The sequence below is a fragment of the Azolla caroliniana genome, unplaced genomic scaffold, assembly GCF_043228905.1.
Source record: "Azolla caroliniana isolate FFs.n. ecotype wild unplaced genomic scaffold, voAzoCaro1.0.p SCAF_16, whole genome shotgun sequence".
NCBI lineage: Eukaryota > Viridiplantae > Streptophyta > Polypodiopsida > Salviniales > Salviniaceae > Azolla > Azolla caroliniana.
Genome location: NW_028230451.1, coordinates 647,907 through 666,651, shown reverse-complemented (window position 1 = coordinate 666,651; position 18,745 = coordinate 647,907). Strand labels below are relative to the sequence as shown.

Sequence of the window (18,745 nt, the reverse complement as noted above, 5' to 3'; positions counted from 1 at the left end):
TTTCATTGTTGATGTTCTAAATCCTAGGACGAGGATTTGTGAAGTTAGGTCTGGGAAAGAGTAATTGGGAGCATGAAGATTGCATGGGAATACTTAAAAGACAGCATAAATTTAAGTGCTAATGATGAGGCATAGTAATCAAGGAAGGGTTTTAAGCAGGGAAGCTCAAGATCGAGAGAGAGAAAGAGAGAGAGAGAGATTTTTACGTTTGAGAGAATGCCTTGGAGCCTCGAGGCTCTATAAAGATTGAGCAAAACGAGAATACTTTCAAAAAGAGAGGAAATAAAATAAAGTAAGAGGGGGGGGAGAGAGAGAGAGGGGGAGATTGGGTGCGTGGGGGTGTGTGTGCATGCACATGGAGGAGGGAGAGGATGTCCTGTTGTCAATATGTATGTCTATCTAAAGCTAAATACACAATGAACAGAACATTATTTGCTAGTAAACAAAAGAGAACATGACGACCATTGGGAAGCAAGGGAGGGCCCACGCGACACGTCTCTCATGGAACCACGGGATGACGGGGCGGACGGATGATAAAGAAGATGCCTGCCTGCCTCCAATGAGTGGTGAGAGAGAGAGAGAGAGAGAGAGAGAGATGTAGAAGATCTGATTGAAATGCCACAAAACCTTTTCCCCTGTCTCGCCCGCATCCATCCGTCCACATGTGTCCAACATACATTATACATACGTACTTATTTTTACATACTTACTTACACTCTTGAGTCTTAGCCCCCCCAAACCCATATGGTCATTCATTCATATCAAAAAAACACACACACACACACACACACACACACACACTGTTAGCTCTCTCTTCGATGAATGGGTAAATATCCCATTTTTTGTTGTAAACCATTTGTCTCAATTTTGGCCTTAGAAGACGGTTAATATATCTTTCTTTCTTTCTTTCTCTCCCTTTTACCCTACATATATATGGATATATGTATGTATGTATGTATGTATGTATGTATGCATAAGTGACGTCTCTATCATTCTGCTCTGTTGATTGTCGCGGTGGGTCAGTGAGTTATATAGTTTGTTTCTCTAGGGAGACCACACCTCCTGAGTCGTCTGTGGTAGATACACCGTAGTAGACTTATTACTTGTTCGTTCAGCTCATCCGAAGCGCTTGCGACAGTCAACATACATAGTAAGTTCACTCGTTGCAGCTACCTGCTTACCTACCTATGAAGGATTCAGTTAGTTATATATAATTAGTACAGAAGCAGCATTACTCATACATACATATATATATAGGATCCTGCAATCGTCCAGTAACTTGTAGTTGGGGTTAATATATATATATATATATATAGTTATTGCATAATTATTACCCGGAATTGGAGAAGAATATAGAATTAACGTCCGATACGTTTGTTATGTCACATGGACGTACTATCTGCAGTGTTACTCGGGCAACTGTAGAGTAAATAGAATCTATCCATCCATCCATCAGAAGCTGAAAAGAACTGAATCCTATAATTGGCTGATACGTATTCCTGGGATCAATCAGATACTAAGTAGATTGAGAGCCTCATGTGGGGGGGGTGAGGTAGTGTTTTTTTTAAGAAGAAAGTCCGTGCGCATATATAATTCACGTGGATGAGCGAGAGAATACATATTGACAGGTAAAACGCGGAAGTAAGCAAGCACATTACAAGCAGAGAGTTTCGGGTGATGAGTAGTTATGTATATGTATAGTGTACTGCAAGGGGAGGTGGAGGAGGATTCTACTATCACCAATGCCGCTACTAACTAGATAGACTCGGTGTGGTAGGGTAGGTAGGTGTGCAGCTTATGCAGAGCTCTGTCATCATCTTCATCAGCTTATACAGATGATGATGATGATGAAGAAGCGGTGCTGCTGCTATGCTTGGATGAATCTGATGCTATTAGTAGTCCTCCAAATAATAATAATAATAAGTCTCCAGCAGGAGGAGAGTGCTAATGCCCTGTCTCCTGACGGTACTGCCCTGCTTGCCCTCGCCGGTGGCCGGCTGATACCATCTTGGAATGCCGCAGATCCCAACCCTTGCTCGTGGCATGGAGTGTCGTGCCGCGCGTCGGATTCGCGTGTAGTGGCAGTGTCCCTCGCTGGTACCTTCCTTCACACATTCATACCCCCTGAGGTGGGCAGCCCGCAGCTGTCGGAGCTGCGCATCCTCAACCTCTCCTCCTGCAACCTCACTGGGCCTATCCCACCGGAGCTCGGCAATGCATCCCATCTGGAGGTGCTGGACCTCAGCTCCAACCTCCTCTCAGGGCCCCTCCCCCCACAACTCTCCAGACTCTCCTCCCTTCAACACCTCTTCCTCTCCTCCAACTCTCTGAGTGGGACAATCCCACCGCAGCTCTCCTCCCTCGGCCCCTCCCTCCTCAGCCTCCATCTGCAGGACAACAACCTCACCGGTCCTATTCCACCTCTCCTCCTCGGTCAGCTTACGAGCTTGCAATCCATCCGATTGGGTGGTAACCTCGGTTTGTCCGGGGAGCTAACCGCTTCCTTATCCAATTGCCACAACCTCACCTTCCTAGGGATCGCTGATACTGCCTTATCTGGCTCCATTCCTTCCAGCATTGGAGCCCTTTCCAATCTTCGCGTACTCTCGCTCTACAATACCAAGCTCTCCGGAGTCATCCCTCATGAATTGGGCAACTGCACAAAACTGCAGTATCTCTACCTCCACATGAACCAGCTCCAAGGGAGCATTCCATTGGAGCTCGGTCGGCTGACACAACTTGAATCCTTGCTTCTCTGGGGCAATGAGCTCACCGGAACCATACCCCCTACCATCGGAAGTTGCAGTTCTTTGCTCATCCTCGACCTTTCTTGGAACTTGCTGTCCGGCCCCATCCCTACTGAGATGGGAAACCTCACATCTCTCCAGCAGCTCTATCTCAGCGACAACAGTCTCAATGGCAGCATCCCTCATGAAGTCGGCAACTGTATCGGTCTTACAGACATGCAATTCGATAAGAACAGTCTCTCGGGTGCCATCCCTTCCTCGTTGGGGCAGCTCTCTAGCCTCGAGATCTTGTACATGTGGGAAAACAGCCTATCGGGTCCCATCCCCCGCGCTCTAGGTGACCTCACCCAGCTCCAAGTCTTGGACTTGTCCCATAACATGCTGCAGGGCCCCATCCCCAAGGAGATCTTCAGCCTCCAGAACCTGCAGAAGCTCCTCCTCCTCTCCAACAACCTCACAGGAGAGCTGCCCAAGGAGGTGGGGAATTGCAGCTCTTTGCAGCGTCTTCGCCTGGGCGGCAACCACCTAGTGGGGGATCTGCCCAACGACCTCGGCCGTCTCAAAAACCTCACATTCTTGGATGTTAACTCCAACGGGTTTACGGGAACTCTCCCTGTTGACATCACCAACATCACCCCTCTGCAGTTGCTAGACTTGCATGCCAACACTTTCACCGGCCATTTCCCGCCTGAACTCGGCTCTCGCCTCATAAACTTGCAGCTCCTGGACCTCTCCTACAACAGTTTCTCTGGCCCCATTCCAGATCAAACCGGAATGTTAGGTATGCTAAACAAGCTCATCCTGAGCCATAACCAGCTCACGGGCACAATACCTGCTGACCTCAAGAAATGTTCAAAGCTGGCATTGCTCGATTTGAGCCACAACCAACTCGTTGGCACCATACCTCCGGAACTTGGCACCATCAGCAGCCTAGAGATCTCTCTTGACCTCAGCTGGAATGATCTCGGCGGTGATCTACCCATCGAATTAGCTGGGTTAGCCCAACTTCAATCCCTCGACCTCTCACATAATGGGTTCACTGGAACCCTAAAAGTACTCGGCATGTTGGATAGCCTCACTGCACTCAACGTATCCTACAACGGGTTCACTGGTGCTCTTCCTGACACTCCATTTTTTAGAACTCTCCCATCTAGCGCGTTCGCTCGGAACCCGGGCCTCTGCAACCCTCTCTCCTTTGGTGGTACATGTGAAAGCCAGAGACCATATTCGAAATCATGGGGAGCCACATCACTCATCATATGTCTCATGACTTTCGGTGCGGCTGGTTTCCTGTTCTTGATAGGGTTTTGCTTTGTGTTCAAGATGCAAAAACCAACTGCACCTGCCCAGGATGAGGACATTGTTCATGGGGAACCATGGGAGTGGAACTTCACGCACTTCCGGAAGCTTAATTTTTGCGTGGAAGATGTGCTGGAGAAGTTGAATGACAGTAACATCATCGGCAAAGGTTGCTCTGGCATAGTCTACAAAGCGGAGATGCCATGCGGGGATGTAGTCGCTGTGAAGAAGCTCTTTTATGTACCATCGAGGAAGGAAGATCAGCAGGGGATGCATGATTCGTTTGCATCCGAGATTGAGACGCTGGGCCACATCCGACATCGGAACATTGTCCGGCTTCTTGGTTATTGCACAAACCATGACGATAAACTGCTCCTCTATGATTACATGCCCAACGGCAGCCTCGCCGACCTCTTGTTCGAGAGGAAGCCTGCAAGATCAACATTGCCTCTGGACTGGGACATGCGGTATAAGATCCTAGTCGGGGCTGCACAAGGCCTTTCTTATCTACACCATGATTGTGTCCCTGCAATTCTACACAGGGATGTCAAGCCCAACAACATCCTTTTGGACTCCAAGTATCAGCCATTTCTAGCTGACTTCGGGCTTGCGAAATTGATTGAGGGGTCAGACAAGTATCCGGAAGCTATGTCCAAAGTGGCTGGATCGTATGGCTACATTGCTCCAGGTAAGGCATATAGTAGGGTTTACCTTTCTTCTTTGATGTTAGTTACATACTTCAAAAACATCTCTTTTTATAATTGTGAACGTTACTATAACAGAATACGGATACACTTTGAAGATAACCGAGAAGAGCGACGTGTACAGCTACGGGGTCGTAGCATTGGAAGTATTGACCGGGAGACGAGCAGTGGAGGTGGATGCTGGGTACAATGATGGTCCTGGAGTTCATATTGTGGATTGGGTGAAGATGATGAAAAGGTCTCATCATCAACCCAGCATCGAAATCTTGGATTCAAGGTTGAGAGGTCTTGCTGACCCCCTCATTCAAGAGATGGAACAAGTGCTAGGCATTGCTCTGCTCTGTGTTAACCCTAACCCTGGAGAGAGACCCACCATGAAGGATGTGGTAGCTCTTCTTCTTGAGGTCCAGCACCCCCTTGAAGATCAATACACCAAAATGTCCCAACCCCTCATTGGAAGCACCTAACCCCTAGAACTTTCTCTTGGCACGGAGGATGTACATTATGACTGTACCTCTTATAAGTTTCTACTTCCAGTATAGATTATTATGCAGCTCAATAGTCCAATCCAAGGGCATGCATACTACACCAGGATATATATCTTGTCGGTTTCACCACAAGTAGTGGATCAAGATATTTCTAAGGAAATCTACATGTACCCTATGATCTATGTTATCAAGAGAGTCACCTCGTTGCTTCTAGATATATATCTAGATGTTAGTTTATGAAACAAGAAAGTTCGAATGAAAACACTTCGCAAATTTGCATGCACAGTAGTAATCATTTTGTGTAAAGGTTCACATCCTTAAATTTTATGACTCAAATTTATGGCTCGCCTATGTTAAATCTTGATCATTTTCTTTTGTTTACTAGTTTGCAACACACATTTAGATATTTGCAATTTAGACTGATGGGATCATCTACATGCCAAATTTATGTTGATGACATCTTCATAAGTCTGAAATAGCAGATTCTTTAATATGATTTATGTTGATTCATCCAATGTGTCTAGTCTTATACTACCTACATTTTGTTTTATTATGTGAGCTACTCAGAAACTCTTAATAAATTAATAGCACCACCAGTATACATTTCCGAAGGCATGTTATCATCAAATAATAATTTCTTTCCTACCATCAGGACATCCGACCTACGTGTAGAATTAAACCATCATCCATAATCTTCAGAGAAAAAAAATGCTATCTCAAAGTGCCCAATAACTTGATAACACAGGCTTTAACAAATAAACTAAATTTGATCTGAAAGCCCTTTGCATTACAGTATCACAACCACAATCCTTGAAAATCACAAATCACATTCATTTGGGCTTGCCTTTGTATGAACATTTTGTATCTAAATTGATTCTACCTATATGAGCAAATGTCCTGAGGCTCCAAATACCCAAGACGCATACTAGAAAAAAACATGATGAGAAAAAAAAAGCAAATAAAAGTTCTTATGAAATTTCTGTTGTTACTTGACGCAAATGAAAAAGATTTCTAATAACACATCCTAAATGTGATAAAAATGTCAGAAACTTGCAAAAATATGAGAGAAAGATAGAGAGAGAGAGAGATTTAAAACTAGAAAATGAGATTGTAACAGTTGAAGATTTGCAACCAGAGTAACATGACGCCACTGTTTACTCCACAAGAACCATCAATTTGTGGGATTAATTGGTATGGACATCTAGTATCCAGATTGATACCTAAATGTCCAAAACGTTCCTCATATCCAAAAAGCATATTGGACAGGAACAACAGTGAAAAGGAAAAGAGAATAAAATATCTGGATAATTTTTTTATCTATTACACAAACAAAAAAGACTGATTTTAAGTGCCTACTGTAATTTCTCTGGTCACTAATGAAGTAAATTAAGATTGATATTATTCAAAATCCTCCAAAATAAAATAATGATACTAATAAAAAGAATTATTTACCAAGCTATCAGAAACTAATCTCATGTAGTCAGACCTAAAGATTTAAAACTGAACAACCTCACAGCATGGTCTGCTCCACAAGAAGCAAGCTCCATGTATTCCACTGCTTCCTCATCATAGGCATATCGGTGGCAGTTTGGCTTCGCATTCCAAGCTAGACGATTGACACTTGCAACATGGCATGAGAATGCATTTAATTGAATAAGTACACAACTCTTGAATCTCTCTATTTTTCCCGTATTCCTTGTGAAAATAGGTTCAGCTTTCCAGATTTCTAGACAACCATCTTCCATTCCTACAGCAACCATATATGCATTGACAAGTCTGTGTGGTGACCATGCTACTGCTGTCACACTCGTTTTGAACAAGGGCAAAATCTCAATTGGCTTGTCTTTGTAATCACCTGCATCATCTTGTATAGCCCATATTTTCACACTCTTATCTCTTGAACCTGTTGCAAAGAACTTGTCGCAGGGACTCCAGGAGCATGTCCAAATGATGCGCTTATGTGCCTCTACCTTGTAAAGAAATTCATAAACTAGCTCTGCATCTTCGTCTATGAACAAGCAAACACACACACATGATGCTGTTTATGTCAGAACATTTAGATGAATGGTTAATCACAGACAAGGACATACTGCCAGAAGGCATCCATTCATTTTCCTTACAGCCTTTGATTCTGAAGATTGAGAAATTGCGATCCCTTGATACTGACAATAGGAACTTGTCATTGTGTGAAAACTCCATTTGTGTCACCGTGAGTGTGTGCGAACATAGTTGTCCAACAGCTTTCCATGAACCTATTTGCCAAAGCCATATCTCTGCAGCATTTGATGATTGTGCCTGCAAAGAAATGCATTACATGCTTACATTTGAGACTGTTCACAAAATCTTATTCCATGCTAATACTAAACCATAAAATTTTAACTCTTGAAATATACCTTGCAAGCTGTAGCTAGAAGACGACCATGGTGGTCAGAACACATTGAAAAGAGCTCATTCCCATGACCGTACAATTTATGTGTCTCTGGCCAAAGAGTATTCCAACCAAGATGTTCCTCAATAGGTGGTTTCGTTAGCACCATTGGTGATGCATCTGGAATAGTTTCTATGCTCTCAGCATCTGAACTCACTACTCCTTTGGCACTTGGTTCTCCTGCACAGAAAAGCGAATTTAGAATGTGAACATATCTGAAGAGACAAAGTCCGTTACAGAGAGTGAAAATACAGAAACAAAATCTCCAAGCTATGGATATGGGGAGATGCAAGAAACTAAGTAATCAAAAAATTAGAACTGGCTGTTTCCATATCTCACCAAGCTTAATTCTCCCATCACAGCAAGATGAGGTTGGTTAGCATCATTTAACCTACGTTGAAAGTTCAAACTGTATTCTGCAATTCATATACCCCAAACCCTTCAAAACCCTGTAATATGTAATTATGCAAGGTGTATCCAGTATTTAAGCTCAATGGGACAAAAAACCATAGGGGCTTCTAGGAGTTGAGTTTCCAATACATATGTTAATAGACCTATGTGTAGGATATCGATTTTAACACTACACTGGAAAACCCCTCATGTTTTAACCTTTTCACTGGTGAAAAGGTGTATTGGGCTCCTATATCATCTTGATAACATGATGACCAGATGTAGAAGAAAATAGAAACATTTGCTTCTTCTCCACTGAATGTGAGTGCATCTTCCAAAATATGAAACGTCTTCTTGTTGGACAAACATAATTTTATATGCTTTTGGCTGATGTTCTTTTCCACCCTGACTATTCTCAAGGATGAATGGATGTTCTGATTGAAACATGACCATGCATGAAATGTAGGCCCAGGACTGTGAGGACCATCTTCAGTCACCCATGGTTTAAAATCGAGTCCCCAAAATAGAGTGGTCTTTTCATGCCACGGCGATTTTAGCCCACTGTCCATTGGACCGAGCACAAGGGAAGCAGGGGCTGATGGCATGATGGCTTGCGAGTAGATTAAATGAATATAGGGATCTGGCCTGGGCTGTAACCAAAAGTCTGCCCTCCAACTTTCAATAGAGGTAGTAGCTTGTATGCAGTTCGGCATGTATGAGTAAAAGATGTACAACATGCATTTTATATATCCTGCATTCCACGTGTTTCCTTTCTTATATCATTCTCCAACCACATCCATGTGACTAGGTAAGTGTTAGACTGTCCAGGCCAAAGCAATTCTATTTGAATAATTTATTAATAGCCCCAAGCATTATTTCGTAGGTCTTCGATGCCATTAGTTTAGAAGTTCCAGGAGTCCTGCCCGATAATTATAGTTATGTACTAGAGTGTCCCAGCTCCAAGGTAAAATTATTTGAGAAAAATTATGCAAAACTCACATGTCTTTCTTGTAGGTACTAACAATCATGAACTCTGAATTACCAGGCTCTTATCCTATTATTGTTAAGTGAGCTCAATCTATCAGAAGAGAACTCGACGAAAGTTGTTACAAATGTCAAGAACTCACTAGGGACATCGAAATAGGAAGATTTGAAATTGTGCAGGCGTTGACAGGACGGTAGCAAGAAAAGAATCGGGAATTGAGTTGGGCAGAGGCACACCATGAAAATACAGATTTTCAAAAGTTATGTCCTGTAAAGTTTGCCTAAATCAGGAAAGATGACCAGTAAATTTGTTCATGAATCCAATACAATTTGCAAGAGAATTTGAAATTGTGAGAACCTCAACAGAAATTGAGTGAGAAGAGAGCCAAGCATCAAGTCACGGAGAAGCACACCATGTAAATACATCCTTTGAAATGTAACACTTCCTATAGAGTTTACTTTCCTGAATCGGCAAAGACAGCCAGTAAATTTGTCCATTGTTTGCCCATGCGTCCTGAATCAACATGGTGATGCATCAATCAGATTGGACTGGCATACCCAAGTAATCATGTAGCCATCTTTTGTTTGACTATGAACATAACCTGAATGGTGGATGGCTTTATTTAATAAATCAGAATCAATCCCAACGTCTAGACACTGACATCCATTTTCATTTTACAGGACAGAGGGAATCAGTATTTGGCATAGGATCTTCATCATGATTCTTCCACCAGAAATATAGCATTTCTCATAATAAAAAATGGATCCTAATAATTTTCTTTTTTAATGAAAATGTTCAGAGCTGATTGAAATTTAGGGTAGATAAATACCTGATGAATAGATTGGTTTTTGTGACAACCCAAGAGCAGACATATTTGCTCCAAGAACTTTGATGTCATCTGCCTGAAAGGATTCATCCCTGATGTACTCAATATAACCTTCAACATTTTCTAAGGACTTGAGAAAAGCTGCTGGAGCTTCAAAAACCCTTGCAACTTTCTCTTCTGCCCCGCTTACAAACTGATGGTTTCCCACACCCTTCACCACAGCAATGCAATTCAAATCATGCCCATGAACTTGAGGCCGTGCTATCTCATGCCATGAGTATTTCTGTTGTTTCTCCTCCATCTTGCCCCAATCCCATGATGCAAACAAACGGGTAGTCTGCAAAATAAACTCTGTGTGAAGTATTTCATAATTTAAAGCAAGAATTTGCTGAGTTCAGAGAATAGGAAATTATGCATCCAAGAATTAATCAAATCAAAACAAGTCTCCAGAGAACAAAAAGTGAAAAGGTGAAGGGGCGAGCATTAAACAACTCTATGAGAACCAGCAGTAGCATCTACAAAAGAACCTGTTCTACCTGATCATGACTCGTTGACAGCAGGAAATGCCCACTTTTAGCCCAAGCGACATCTGAAACAGAATTGGAATGTCCGGATGGTACAAGTTGAGGCTGCCAATTGGAGATCTGTTGTCCAACATTCTTCCACAAGTGGAATGACCCACCAAATGAATGAGCCAAGATGGCATCTCCAGATTGACTCCAAGAGCCTCCATAAAATCCCAATGCAGTGTGCCCTAGTTCTCCTACAGTCACGTCATTAACCCACAGATCAGCTGTTACATCAGGTCTCCAGATCATCATTGTTCTATCCATCGAAGCTGACAAAATGCTCATTGGCTGCACAATCTTTGCTTGCAATCCAGCAGAGTTTTCTGTCCATTCGAGTTGAGGTGGTTGCCATTGGACTGAGTAGACCCAATCATCATGACCAATTAACACAGACTCAACAGAAGCTTGCCACAGATTAGATCCCACTTTAAAAATAGGACCCTCAATATACATCTTTATGCTAAAACTTTGGCCCTTTGATCCATCATTTGCCCCAGTTTCATCACCATGAATTTTAGGACTAACTTTCCATATCCTTATGTTTTTATCTTGCCCAGAGCTTGCCAAATAAATGGCTTTCTTGTCTCCATCCATTACAGCTTGTGAAAAGTCCAAAGACCGAACCCAGTCCTGGTGACCTTTTAAGTCACATGCACGTGCAAACTATTGAAATAAGGAAGCAATGAGCAAGTAAACGTGAGGATTCATAAACATCAAGAATAAAATAACAAATTTTGATTTGTTTTCATGGTGAGGTAGTGTACTTGGCCATTTCGTGCCCCACAAAATAGATGGATGTTATTATCGAGCCCACCCATAGCCAGTAAAATGTTATGTGCAGCAGTTGGAAGTAGAGCTAGGGAGACAGCTACAACAGCCCGGGATCCGGTTGAAATGCTTTGAAGGAAAAGTAGCTTGCATCCATCTAAGGACAGGATAAGATGTAACGATTATGACTATAACTAACACTCTTTGGATCGGGACAATAGCTATTAAAAAGTTTCTGAAGTGTCCTAAAATAAACCTTCGGCTTCTGAAGGTAGTATAATATTCCACAGATGCACGGTGCAATCAGAAGAACTTGTTGCGAAAACAGCTTCATGAGAGGAAAGCATGACCCCTGAAATAGAGGAAACGGCCTTTTCATGTGAATTAGGAAGCTGCATCTCTTTCCTCCACTGCAAATGAAAGCAAAGGCAAGTTGGACCTAAAATGGTACTGACAAAAGTTTACTATGAAGATTACAGCTTCACCTTATTTTTCCTTTGATCATAACGCCACAGAATCGTAATACCATCAGCACTTCCAGATAGAAGATACTGTGCCTCAGATCCGACACCATCTGCTAAGAATTTCCAAGTGAAGCATGAGCAATTTTCCGAAGCATACATCAATTATGTGCAGGATGTGAAAATATATAGCTAAAGCCTTCTAAAGAATCGCATAAAAGGATATCTGTCAGGTATGGGAGTGGAGCAATTCCCAGGTAGATTTTAGTGCAGAGATACTATTGTCTATTATATGTATGCAGTGTGAGTTAAAGTTAACGGCAGTCCATTAGCAATTTCTCATTGTTTACCTTCAGAATGAGCTTGATTTTTTGGCAGCCATTCAACACAGTTTACCAGATCTTTGTGCCCAGGAAGAGTCTGAACAATCTGAGCTCTCTGGAAAGAAGAAGAAGAAGAATAAAGGTATCTCAATGCCCATCTTCAAATGTAAAATTAAGACATTAAAAAACCTTAATGCAACAAAAGTTTGCTTCTGCAAGATAGCCATTCCATCTCCGTATCACAATCTGAGGCTTGTGTAAATGTGATGATCTCCCATTCTGTGTCGTGAAGTACATGGGCTTCACAATAAAAATAAAAAACAAGCTACTGTGAGGATGAACGGGTGGAGACTAGTAATTTCTTAAAGACTTGGATCATCAATCCATCATGGTAATGAAAACGATAAACAAGTTTCAATCGAAAGCATCAAAGAAGCTGACTGGAAATTCCCTTTGAGTAACTTGTAAGGAAGAAATTAAAAGACTATGGGCATTTCCTTACAATGTCTTTTAATTTCATTGTAATCTATGGGCATACATAAGTGGCATTTAGGGGACCTTGCAAAACTGAAAGAATGGTGGTGGCGGCAAAGAATGTATAAAGATATGATGCAGCTTGTGGACAGCTGTGTGATGTGTCAGAAATATTCTACTATTCAGCATAGGGATGACTTGATACCCACACTCAATCGTTATGTCATTCCTTATTAAAAATGTGATATTGCAGATATGAACGTGCAGGTAAAATAATTGCAGACCACAGGAAAATTGCATTAAAAGAAGCAAAGGAGTTCTTCAGTCAAATAGAGATAAAGCTATAACTCATTCTATTACAATCCAGAAGAAAATGGCAAGATAGAAAGGGGACATTGTTTAATCTTCCAATCCAACCTGAAGGGGACGAATAAGAAATTAGCCACAACTGTTGCCTCATGCACTACAAGTGGATTGAACAGCCCATACCTCAGTCACATGCTAGAAAACACCACTTCTTAAGAATAAGGTAGTTTGACTCGGCACATACCAAACGAAGTGCAGGTTTGGGAGAGGGTGGATGTCCTGAAGTACATAGGCCTCATGACAAAAATCCGCAACCTAAGACGCGTTCCACTTTAGCACAAAGAAAAAGGGATAGCAAAATAGTGGCATTGCATGGGTCTTGAAATAATTAACAAATACAGATAAGGCTGCATATATAAACAATGCAAACTGTTTCCAAAGCCTAGTCAATATCTAAAGGTTATGCCGTAATAAGCATTTAGCCTTATGTTCATGATATTTAAAAGAGTTACAATATAAGGATATGGAAGCTATCAGAGACAAAAACAGAACTAAAAAAAGAAGAGAAAATGATGCAGCCCTAGGCACTCATAACCCCAATAGAAGTAGCCTGAAGAGCACCACTAAAGAAGAAAGTGGAACTGTAAGCCGGAAAGAGACACAGTGCAAAAAGAAACACCATGAGACAGAGGAGGCAGAGAACTACTCCGCAGTCACATCCAATCATAAAAGGGACAGTGAGGATTTAGCATTTACAGTCACATCCAATCGAAGAAGAGCAGTAATCTAATCAATGGATGAAATAAGAAGCCAACCAAGGGACAAACTGAAGGAAAACTGAAAGAACAAAAGAAGAGATGACAGCATTCTCTTGTATTTCATTGTCAAATCCCATTTGTTTACTGTATTAAATTGCATTAAATTCTTCTTAATCGCAAATTTGTTAAGCCCTCAACTTAATCCTCTCTATACCTGATCTCTTTCCAAGCCAAAATCTTTCTCTCAATTTCCTGCATTTCATCTCTTCTCTCAGAGTTCCTGCAATTTCTTCACCACTATCAGGGAAGTCGTCATCTTGACATATTCACTCTAATTCAATAGAGAATGGCTATGGAAAAGATAGGTTTCAAGGAACTAGTAATCTATGCCTAGAGTTTGACAGCAAAAACATTTGCCATCCAATGCATATTCATAACTGATAACAAGTCAGGTAGAAGGTGTTTTATAGAAATTCAAGAACTTGAGGCGCTTCAAATTATTTTCCAATCGAGAGACATGAGAACAGAAAAATAATGGGGACATCTAAGTTTTAATGTTCCAAGACATCTATCTGATTATTGATGCATAGAACTGCGGTTGATTCTTGAGATTGTTTAAGCACTATAACTAACCCAGTCACTCCATAAAGTCTGAAAATTCTATGGACAAAATAAACATGTAAAAATGTAGACTAAATCTACTGATCTTAAAAGTTTGAATTTTCCATTATCATTGTTTTTCAATTTACTGTAATTGTAATATGTTTCGAGTGGCTAATTGGTCATGCAATTCAATGATTTTCTCTAGATATGTATGGATTTGAGACCATATTCCAGCCTGTGATAATTATTAGAAGTCTAAAATTAATCCACACCGGCACAAATATACAAGGGATGTCGCTCCTCTCTGAATCCAATCTCGCCTCACATTCATGAAAAATGATGGATGAAAGGATTAACAATATTCACATAGGACTCATCTACAGAACTCAAAAATATGATCCTTAAAAATAAGCTCTGTAGGAGATTACATCAACTGATCAACTGACAACATAAATAGGGATGGAATTCGCAATTATTATGTTCCTCTGTAAGTTACATCTATCATTGTGCATAGGTACACTTTTTCAATCACAGACAGATTTCTCGAAACCTTCGGAACCAAAAGGACCAACGTCATAATGCATTTCTGAGTAACTTTCAAGCCAGTAGGCTCCTCTTTCCACCTCTTTTTAAATATGTACTTAATCCTAAAGCAGGGGGAACCATCGTAGAGAGGCTCATATTTATAGTATATTCAAACACTTTGAGCTTGAGATCCAGCAATAGTTAGAGAAACATTAGCACTTCCTACAGAGGACAATATGTTTCGGAGTGTGGGCTCAATCCTAGTTTTGGACAATAATAGCTAGTGAAATACTAGCACTTCCTTGATGCTGTATGCATGGCACGATGACTCCTTTCCAAGCCGAAAGTGAATCTTGGTCATTTCCTGTGCTTCTTGGCTAGCAGTGGACGAGAATGGGGAAGAATTTCAGGATTTATGTGGAAGAACGTGCTGCTTTAGTGTTTTTCTTTATGTAAGTAAAGCAAAATGCAAGCAGGGACTCATACCAGTGGGCAGAAGATGGCGACCGCATTGTGAGAACCAAAGGCTACTAAATTGCAGGGGCCCCAAGCGGCAGCCTTCACAGCTCTGTTGCATCCGCAGCTTATGAAGACAACCTCCGCCTCAACCATCACTATACTCTATCGCCACTCTCTCGGTACTGTCTGTCTGTTATTATGTTGTTGTTCTGCCTTGGGGTTTTGAATGTATGTTTAAAGCCCCTACTGTGTGTCTTAGAACTTAGAACTTAAGGGCTTAGGTTTCACATACATATTTATTTATTTACATAAGGAAAGGGTCCCCGAAGCTTAGATTTCACATACATAATTATTTATACCATGAAAGTGGTGGTCTGCCCTGTGACCTGACGGGGGGCTTTACAATCCGCCTTGTCACCTGACGGGGGGGGCTTCACAATAATACAATTCGGTGACATGGAAGTGCTTAGTGACCATACGAATGGGTTTATATGATGCCATCTTCTTCTACCGACTCGAGTAAGTGTTAACATCTAGGTCCATGAGGTGTTGGCCAACGCCACACGCTTCATGGCTACAAACTACATCGTTCATGGATGTAATATTAGAATTAGAAATTTTTATCGTCCATAAAGAAGCCAAATTTGACCTATGGGACCAGAGTATACATGTGTTCTTGATATGTGTCTCCTTCCTAAGAAGGGGTATTCATACATTGAAGCATAAAGTCTCTATGTGTGAATAAAGCATACACATATGAGCTCAACCTTCTCGGTGGTGTCTTAAGTAGGGCATTGTATGAAGCGTAGCATGCCATTCTTCTTCGGCACCGTAAACTACCAATTCGAATAAGGAGCACTCGATGGCTTGAGAATCCCCATCTCCACCTTCTGCTTGAGCAACTCTATCAAATTCGGGATGACATCCCTCGGTACTGGAATCGGTTTGAGACTCCACGACACATGCGGTACCGTGAAGATCACCATTGGCTCTACGATTGTCGAGTCGATGCACCCGATCTCCCCTAATGAGAATGCGAAGGCTTTCCTGTGCCTTTCAAGCATCTTCCAAAACCGGTCCTCCTCCACCGACAGTAGAAAGCCACCCGCACCGATCTTCAGTTCCCATAGCGTCTCGTCGATGAACCAGTGTCCTATGCCGACCGAATCTCGCAAACTCGGGTCAGTCGCGACCCCTTTCATTTGCTCGCAGTTGTCCTCTGGTAAGGGTGTCGCGATTGGCGTCACCTTCCGGTCCATAGTCTTATACTTGTTGTCTACTCGGGTTGCACGATCCGATCCGACCCGACCATCCTCCCGAAGTCCTCGATGACTTGGTACATCTCGACCGAATTGACCAGAATCATCCGGTATTCGCTTAGCCTTCTTTGATCACCTTCTCGATCTCCCCGAGGGTGTCATCAAATGAGACCGACTCCACGACACAACTTATCGAGTCTTCGGGGTCCAAGGCTCTGCACGCCTTTCAACTTGCTTCTTCTCCCGGCCACCGATGCTGGTTATTGTACTACCTCCGTTGTCAAAGAACCAAAATTTCCTACCTATGGTACAGGTGTGGGGTTTCTCCCGTGGCCCCACGCCTTGGTAGCCCTCTCTAAAAATCCCCTCAGCCTTCGCCGCCGAGAGAATCCCGATTCCGCTTGTGGTTCGGCTGGACCGTTAAGAATTGGACGGAGTGCTAGTTGTCCCGACTTTTCATCCTCACGTAGGCTGAACCATTGTCTAGCACCTTGGTTTTCATCCGAGCCGCCGTGATGTAGGGTTCGCCGAGAATTACCGGATGCAATGACGTCTCTTGTACGAAAAAGTGTTGGTCTATCTTTATCATGATGACACTCACATCATGCCTCGAAAGGATTTGAACCCACAACCTTGTTATACACATGTCAAATCCTTAACCATTGTAGCAACATGTTTATGTGTATGGTTTTTAGAATATATAATCCAATATCATAAAAATATTCTATATTACTTTATATTCTAGAATGCCCTAGAATATTCTAGAGTGTTCTATATGCTAGAACCTTCTAGAATACTCAATAAACCTTCTAGACTACTAGGTTACTCTATATTCTAGAATGTCCTGGAATATTCTAGAGTAATCTATATTACTCTATAGGGACTTATAAATAGGGATCTATCAATCCTCCAAAAACCAAATTGGTTCAACACCATCCTATAGCTCCCTCTCTCTTTGTACTCCATCTTATATTGCAATACAATACTTTCTTTTCAATTCTCTCATTCTATCTTAACAATATATCTCTTTTCCTCTCTTTCTATCTCTTTCTCTCTCTTTTTCTCTTTGTCTTGACAGTTTGAACCAATTTTTCATTCCTCCCTCTTCCAACAAGTTCTCTTCTTTCTTCTCCTCTCCCTTCGCAAGTTATGGAGTCTGTGAGCAAACAGGAATACATGCGTGTTCTCTTTGAGCTCGACATGATCATGAATAAATTTGTGGCATTAGAGCATGAAAATCAAAGGCTACTGGGCGACCTACAACAAGTGAATACCGAAAAAGCTCAACAATATGAAGAGTTATCACAAGGGGTTCATCAACTTGAGGCTACTATATTGTCATTACAAGAACAAGCGTTGGGGGCTCAAAACTCCCCTCGAGAACCAAAGATTAGCCTCCCTGCCAAGTTTGATGGTACGAGGTCTTTATTTCGAGGCTTCTTGAATCAAGTCCATTTGGTTATTCAGTTCTCGAGAAGAAATCACCGTTTCTGAAGGATTTTGAGGCATTTGTTAAGGAGTTTCACACTAGTTTCAGAGACACCGATAGCACTAGGACGACGATAAACAAGATTCGAAGGCTCTGACAAGGAGATCGTCTTGCATCGGCTTACGCAACTGATTTCCGTCTTTTGGCATGCGATATCCCTTGGGATGAGGTTGCATGGATCAATTCCGTCAAGGTTTGCGTAATGATGTCAACGATCTTCTTCTTACTTTCCATGAAGATCCAAAGTCTCTAACAGAGGCCATTAGTCGAGTCGTGTGATGTGATAATCGCCTATTTGAACGATGTTCTGAGTGCCAACAAATGTTACGCCGCCAACCGGAACAGACGTATGCTTTTGTAGTCGCAACGCCTCCACAGTTTCCAGACCCATTACAACGGATGGCCCAACTCTGATGGAAATAGAGACAACACAATGTCAAGGGCCTTTATCAGATGCTGAGAAGCAATGACGTCAACCGCCCCGCTTATGCCTATATTGTGGTGGTCCAGGACATATAGTTGTGAATTGTCAACATAAACCTAGACGTCAAGTATACCAAATAAGTGCACATGACATCCCTACTTCGAGTTCCATTGTTACTTCTAATAACATAAGTAAGCCTAATAGTCCATGCCATGAGAATAGATTCGATGTCTTGAGTCAATTAGAGGATGTGTTAAACAAGTAAGTCTGGCCAAAATAGGAGCCATTTGGTTGGACCATCCTAGATATATAGAGTTAGTTCCTAGTCGTGGTTCCATTTCATCGAGTCAAGTGAGTAGAGTTTTTTCTGCACAAGTTGAGCTTACCACATCTACATGTCATCGAGTCCTAACCTCTGCCCTCCTAGATTTTGGAGCCAACTCTTGTTTCATGTACCGTG

The 18,745-nt window shown here is 42.0% G+C and overlaps 3 protein-coding genes across 6 annotated transcripts in view; 1 reads left to right on the top strand and 2 right to left on the bottom strand.

The window, feature by feature from the left end:
- Positions 1–1,299, bottom strand: part of LOC147853417 (DNA-directed RNA polymerase I subunit RPA12-like) — an 89,135-nt gene extending 87,836 nt beyond the window's left edge. The window contains exon 1 of one of the 2 annotated variants that reach the window (XM_087332524.1): positions 1,270–1,299. The gene's annotated coding sequence lies outside the window, so the exon portion shown is untranslated. The remainder of the gene's footprint in view (positions 1–1,269) is intronic. The other variant, XM_087332523.1, reaches the window with a different exon arrangement.
- A 521-nt stretch (positions 1,300–1,820) lies between these two features.
- LOC147853416 (Leucine-rich receptor-like protein kinase family protein) lies at positions 1,821–5,747 on the top strand. The gene is made up of 2 exons (XM_087332522.1): positions 1,821–4,734; positions 4,829–5,747. Exons 1-2 carry the CDS (start codon positions 1,836–1,838, stop codon positions 5,215–5,217), a joined length of 3,288 nt encoding a protein of 1,095 aa, XP_087188648.1. The 5' UTR covers positions 1,821–1,835; the 3' UTR covers positions 5,218–5,747.
- Positions 5,748–6,615: 868 nt separating this feature from the next.
- On the bottom strand, positions 6,616–15,305 carry ELP2 (elongator protein 2). Of its 3 annotated transcripts, none has more exons than XM_087332142.1 (10): positions 15,141–15,305; positions 12,016–12,103; positions 11,690–11,778; positions 11,461–11,614; positions 11,201–11,361; positions 10,404–11,099; positions 9,871–10,204; positions 7,632–7,846; positions 7,329–7,533; positions 6,616–7,246 (listed from the first exon to the last, which is right to left on the bottom strand). In XM_087332142.1, exons 1-10 carry the CDS (start codon positions 15,264–15,266, stop codon positions 6,711–6,713), a joined length of 2,604 nt encoding a protein of 867 aa, XP_087188268.1. In that variant the 5' UTR covers positions 15,267–15,305; the 3' UTR covers positions 6,616–6,710. The 3 variants fall into 3 exon arrangements, with proteins under 3 accessions (XP_087188268.1, XP_087188269.1, XP_087188270.1); XM_087332143.1 differs by having other exon boundaries at positions 7,359–7,533; XM_087332144.1 differs by lacking the exons at positions 12,016–12,103; positions 15,141–15,305 and having other exon boundaries at positions 11,461–11,556.
- Between the last annotated feature and the right edge of the window lie 3,440 nt (positions 15,306–18,745).

Bases quoted from the DNA above. Each gene is read 5' to 3' on its own strand.
- LOC147853416 (XM_087332522.1), top strand. From the start codon at position 1,836: ATGATGATGATGATGAAGAAGCGGTGCTGCTGCTATGCTTGGATGAAT. The intron at 4,735-4,828 runs GTAAGGCATATA...TTACTATAACAG, and splicing joins GTATGGCTACATTGCTCCAG to AATACGGATACACTTTGAAG.
- ELP2 (XM_087332142.1), bottom strand. From the start codon at position 15,266: ATGGTTGAGGCGGAGGTTGTCTTCATAAGCTGCGGATGCAACAGAGCT. The intron at 12,104-15,140 runs GTATGAGTCCCT...TCTTCTTTCCAG, and splicing joins TCGCCATCTTCTGCCCACTG to AGAGCTCAGATTGTTCAGAC. The intron at 7,247-7,328 runs GTATGTCCTTGT...GCTTGTTCATAG, and splicing joins TGAATGGATGCCTTCTGGCA to ACGAAGATGCAGAGCTAGTT.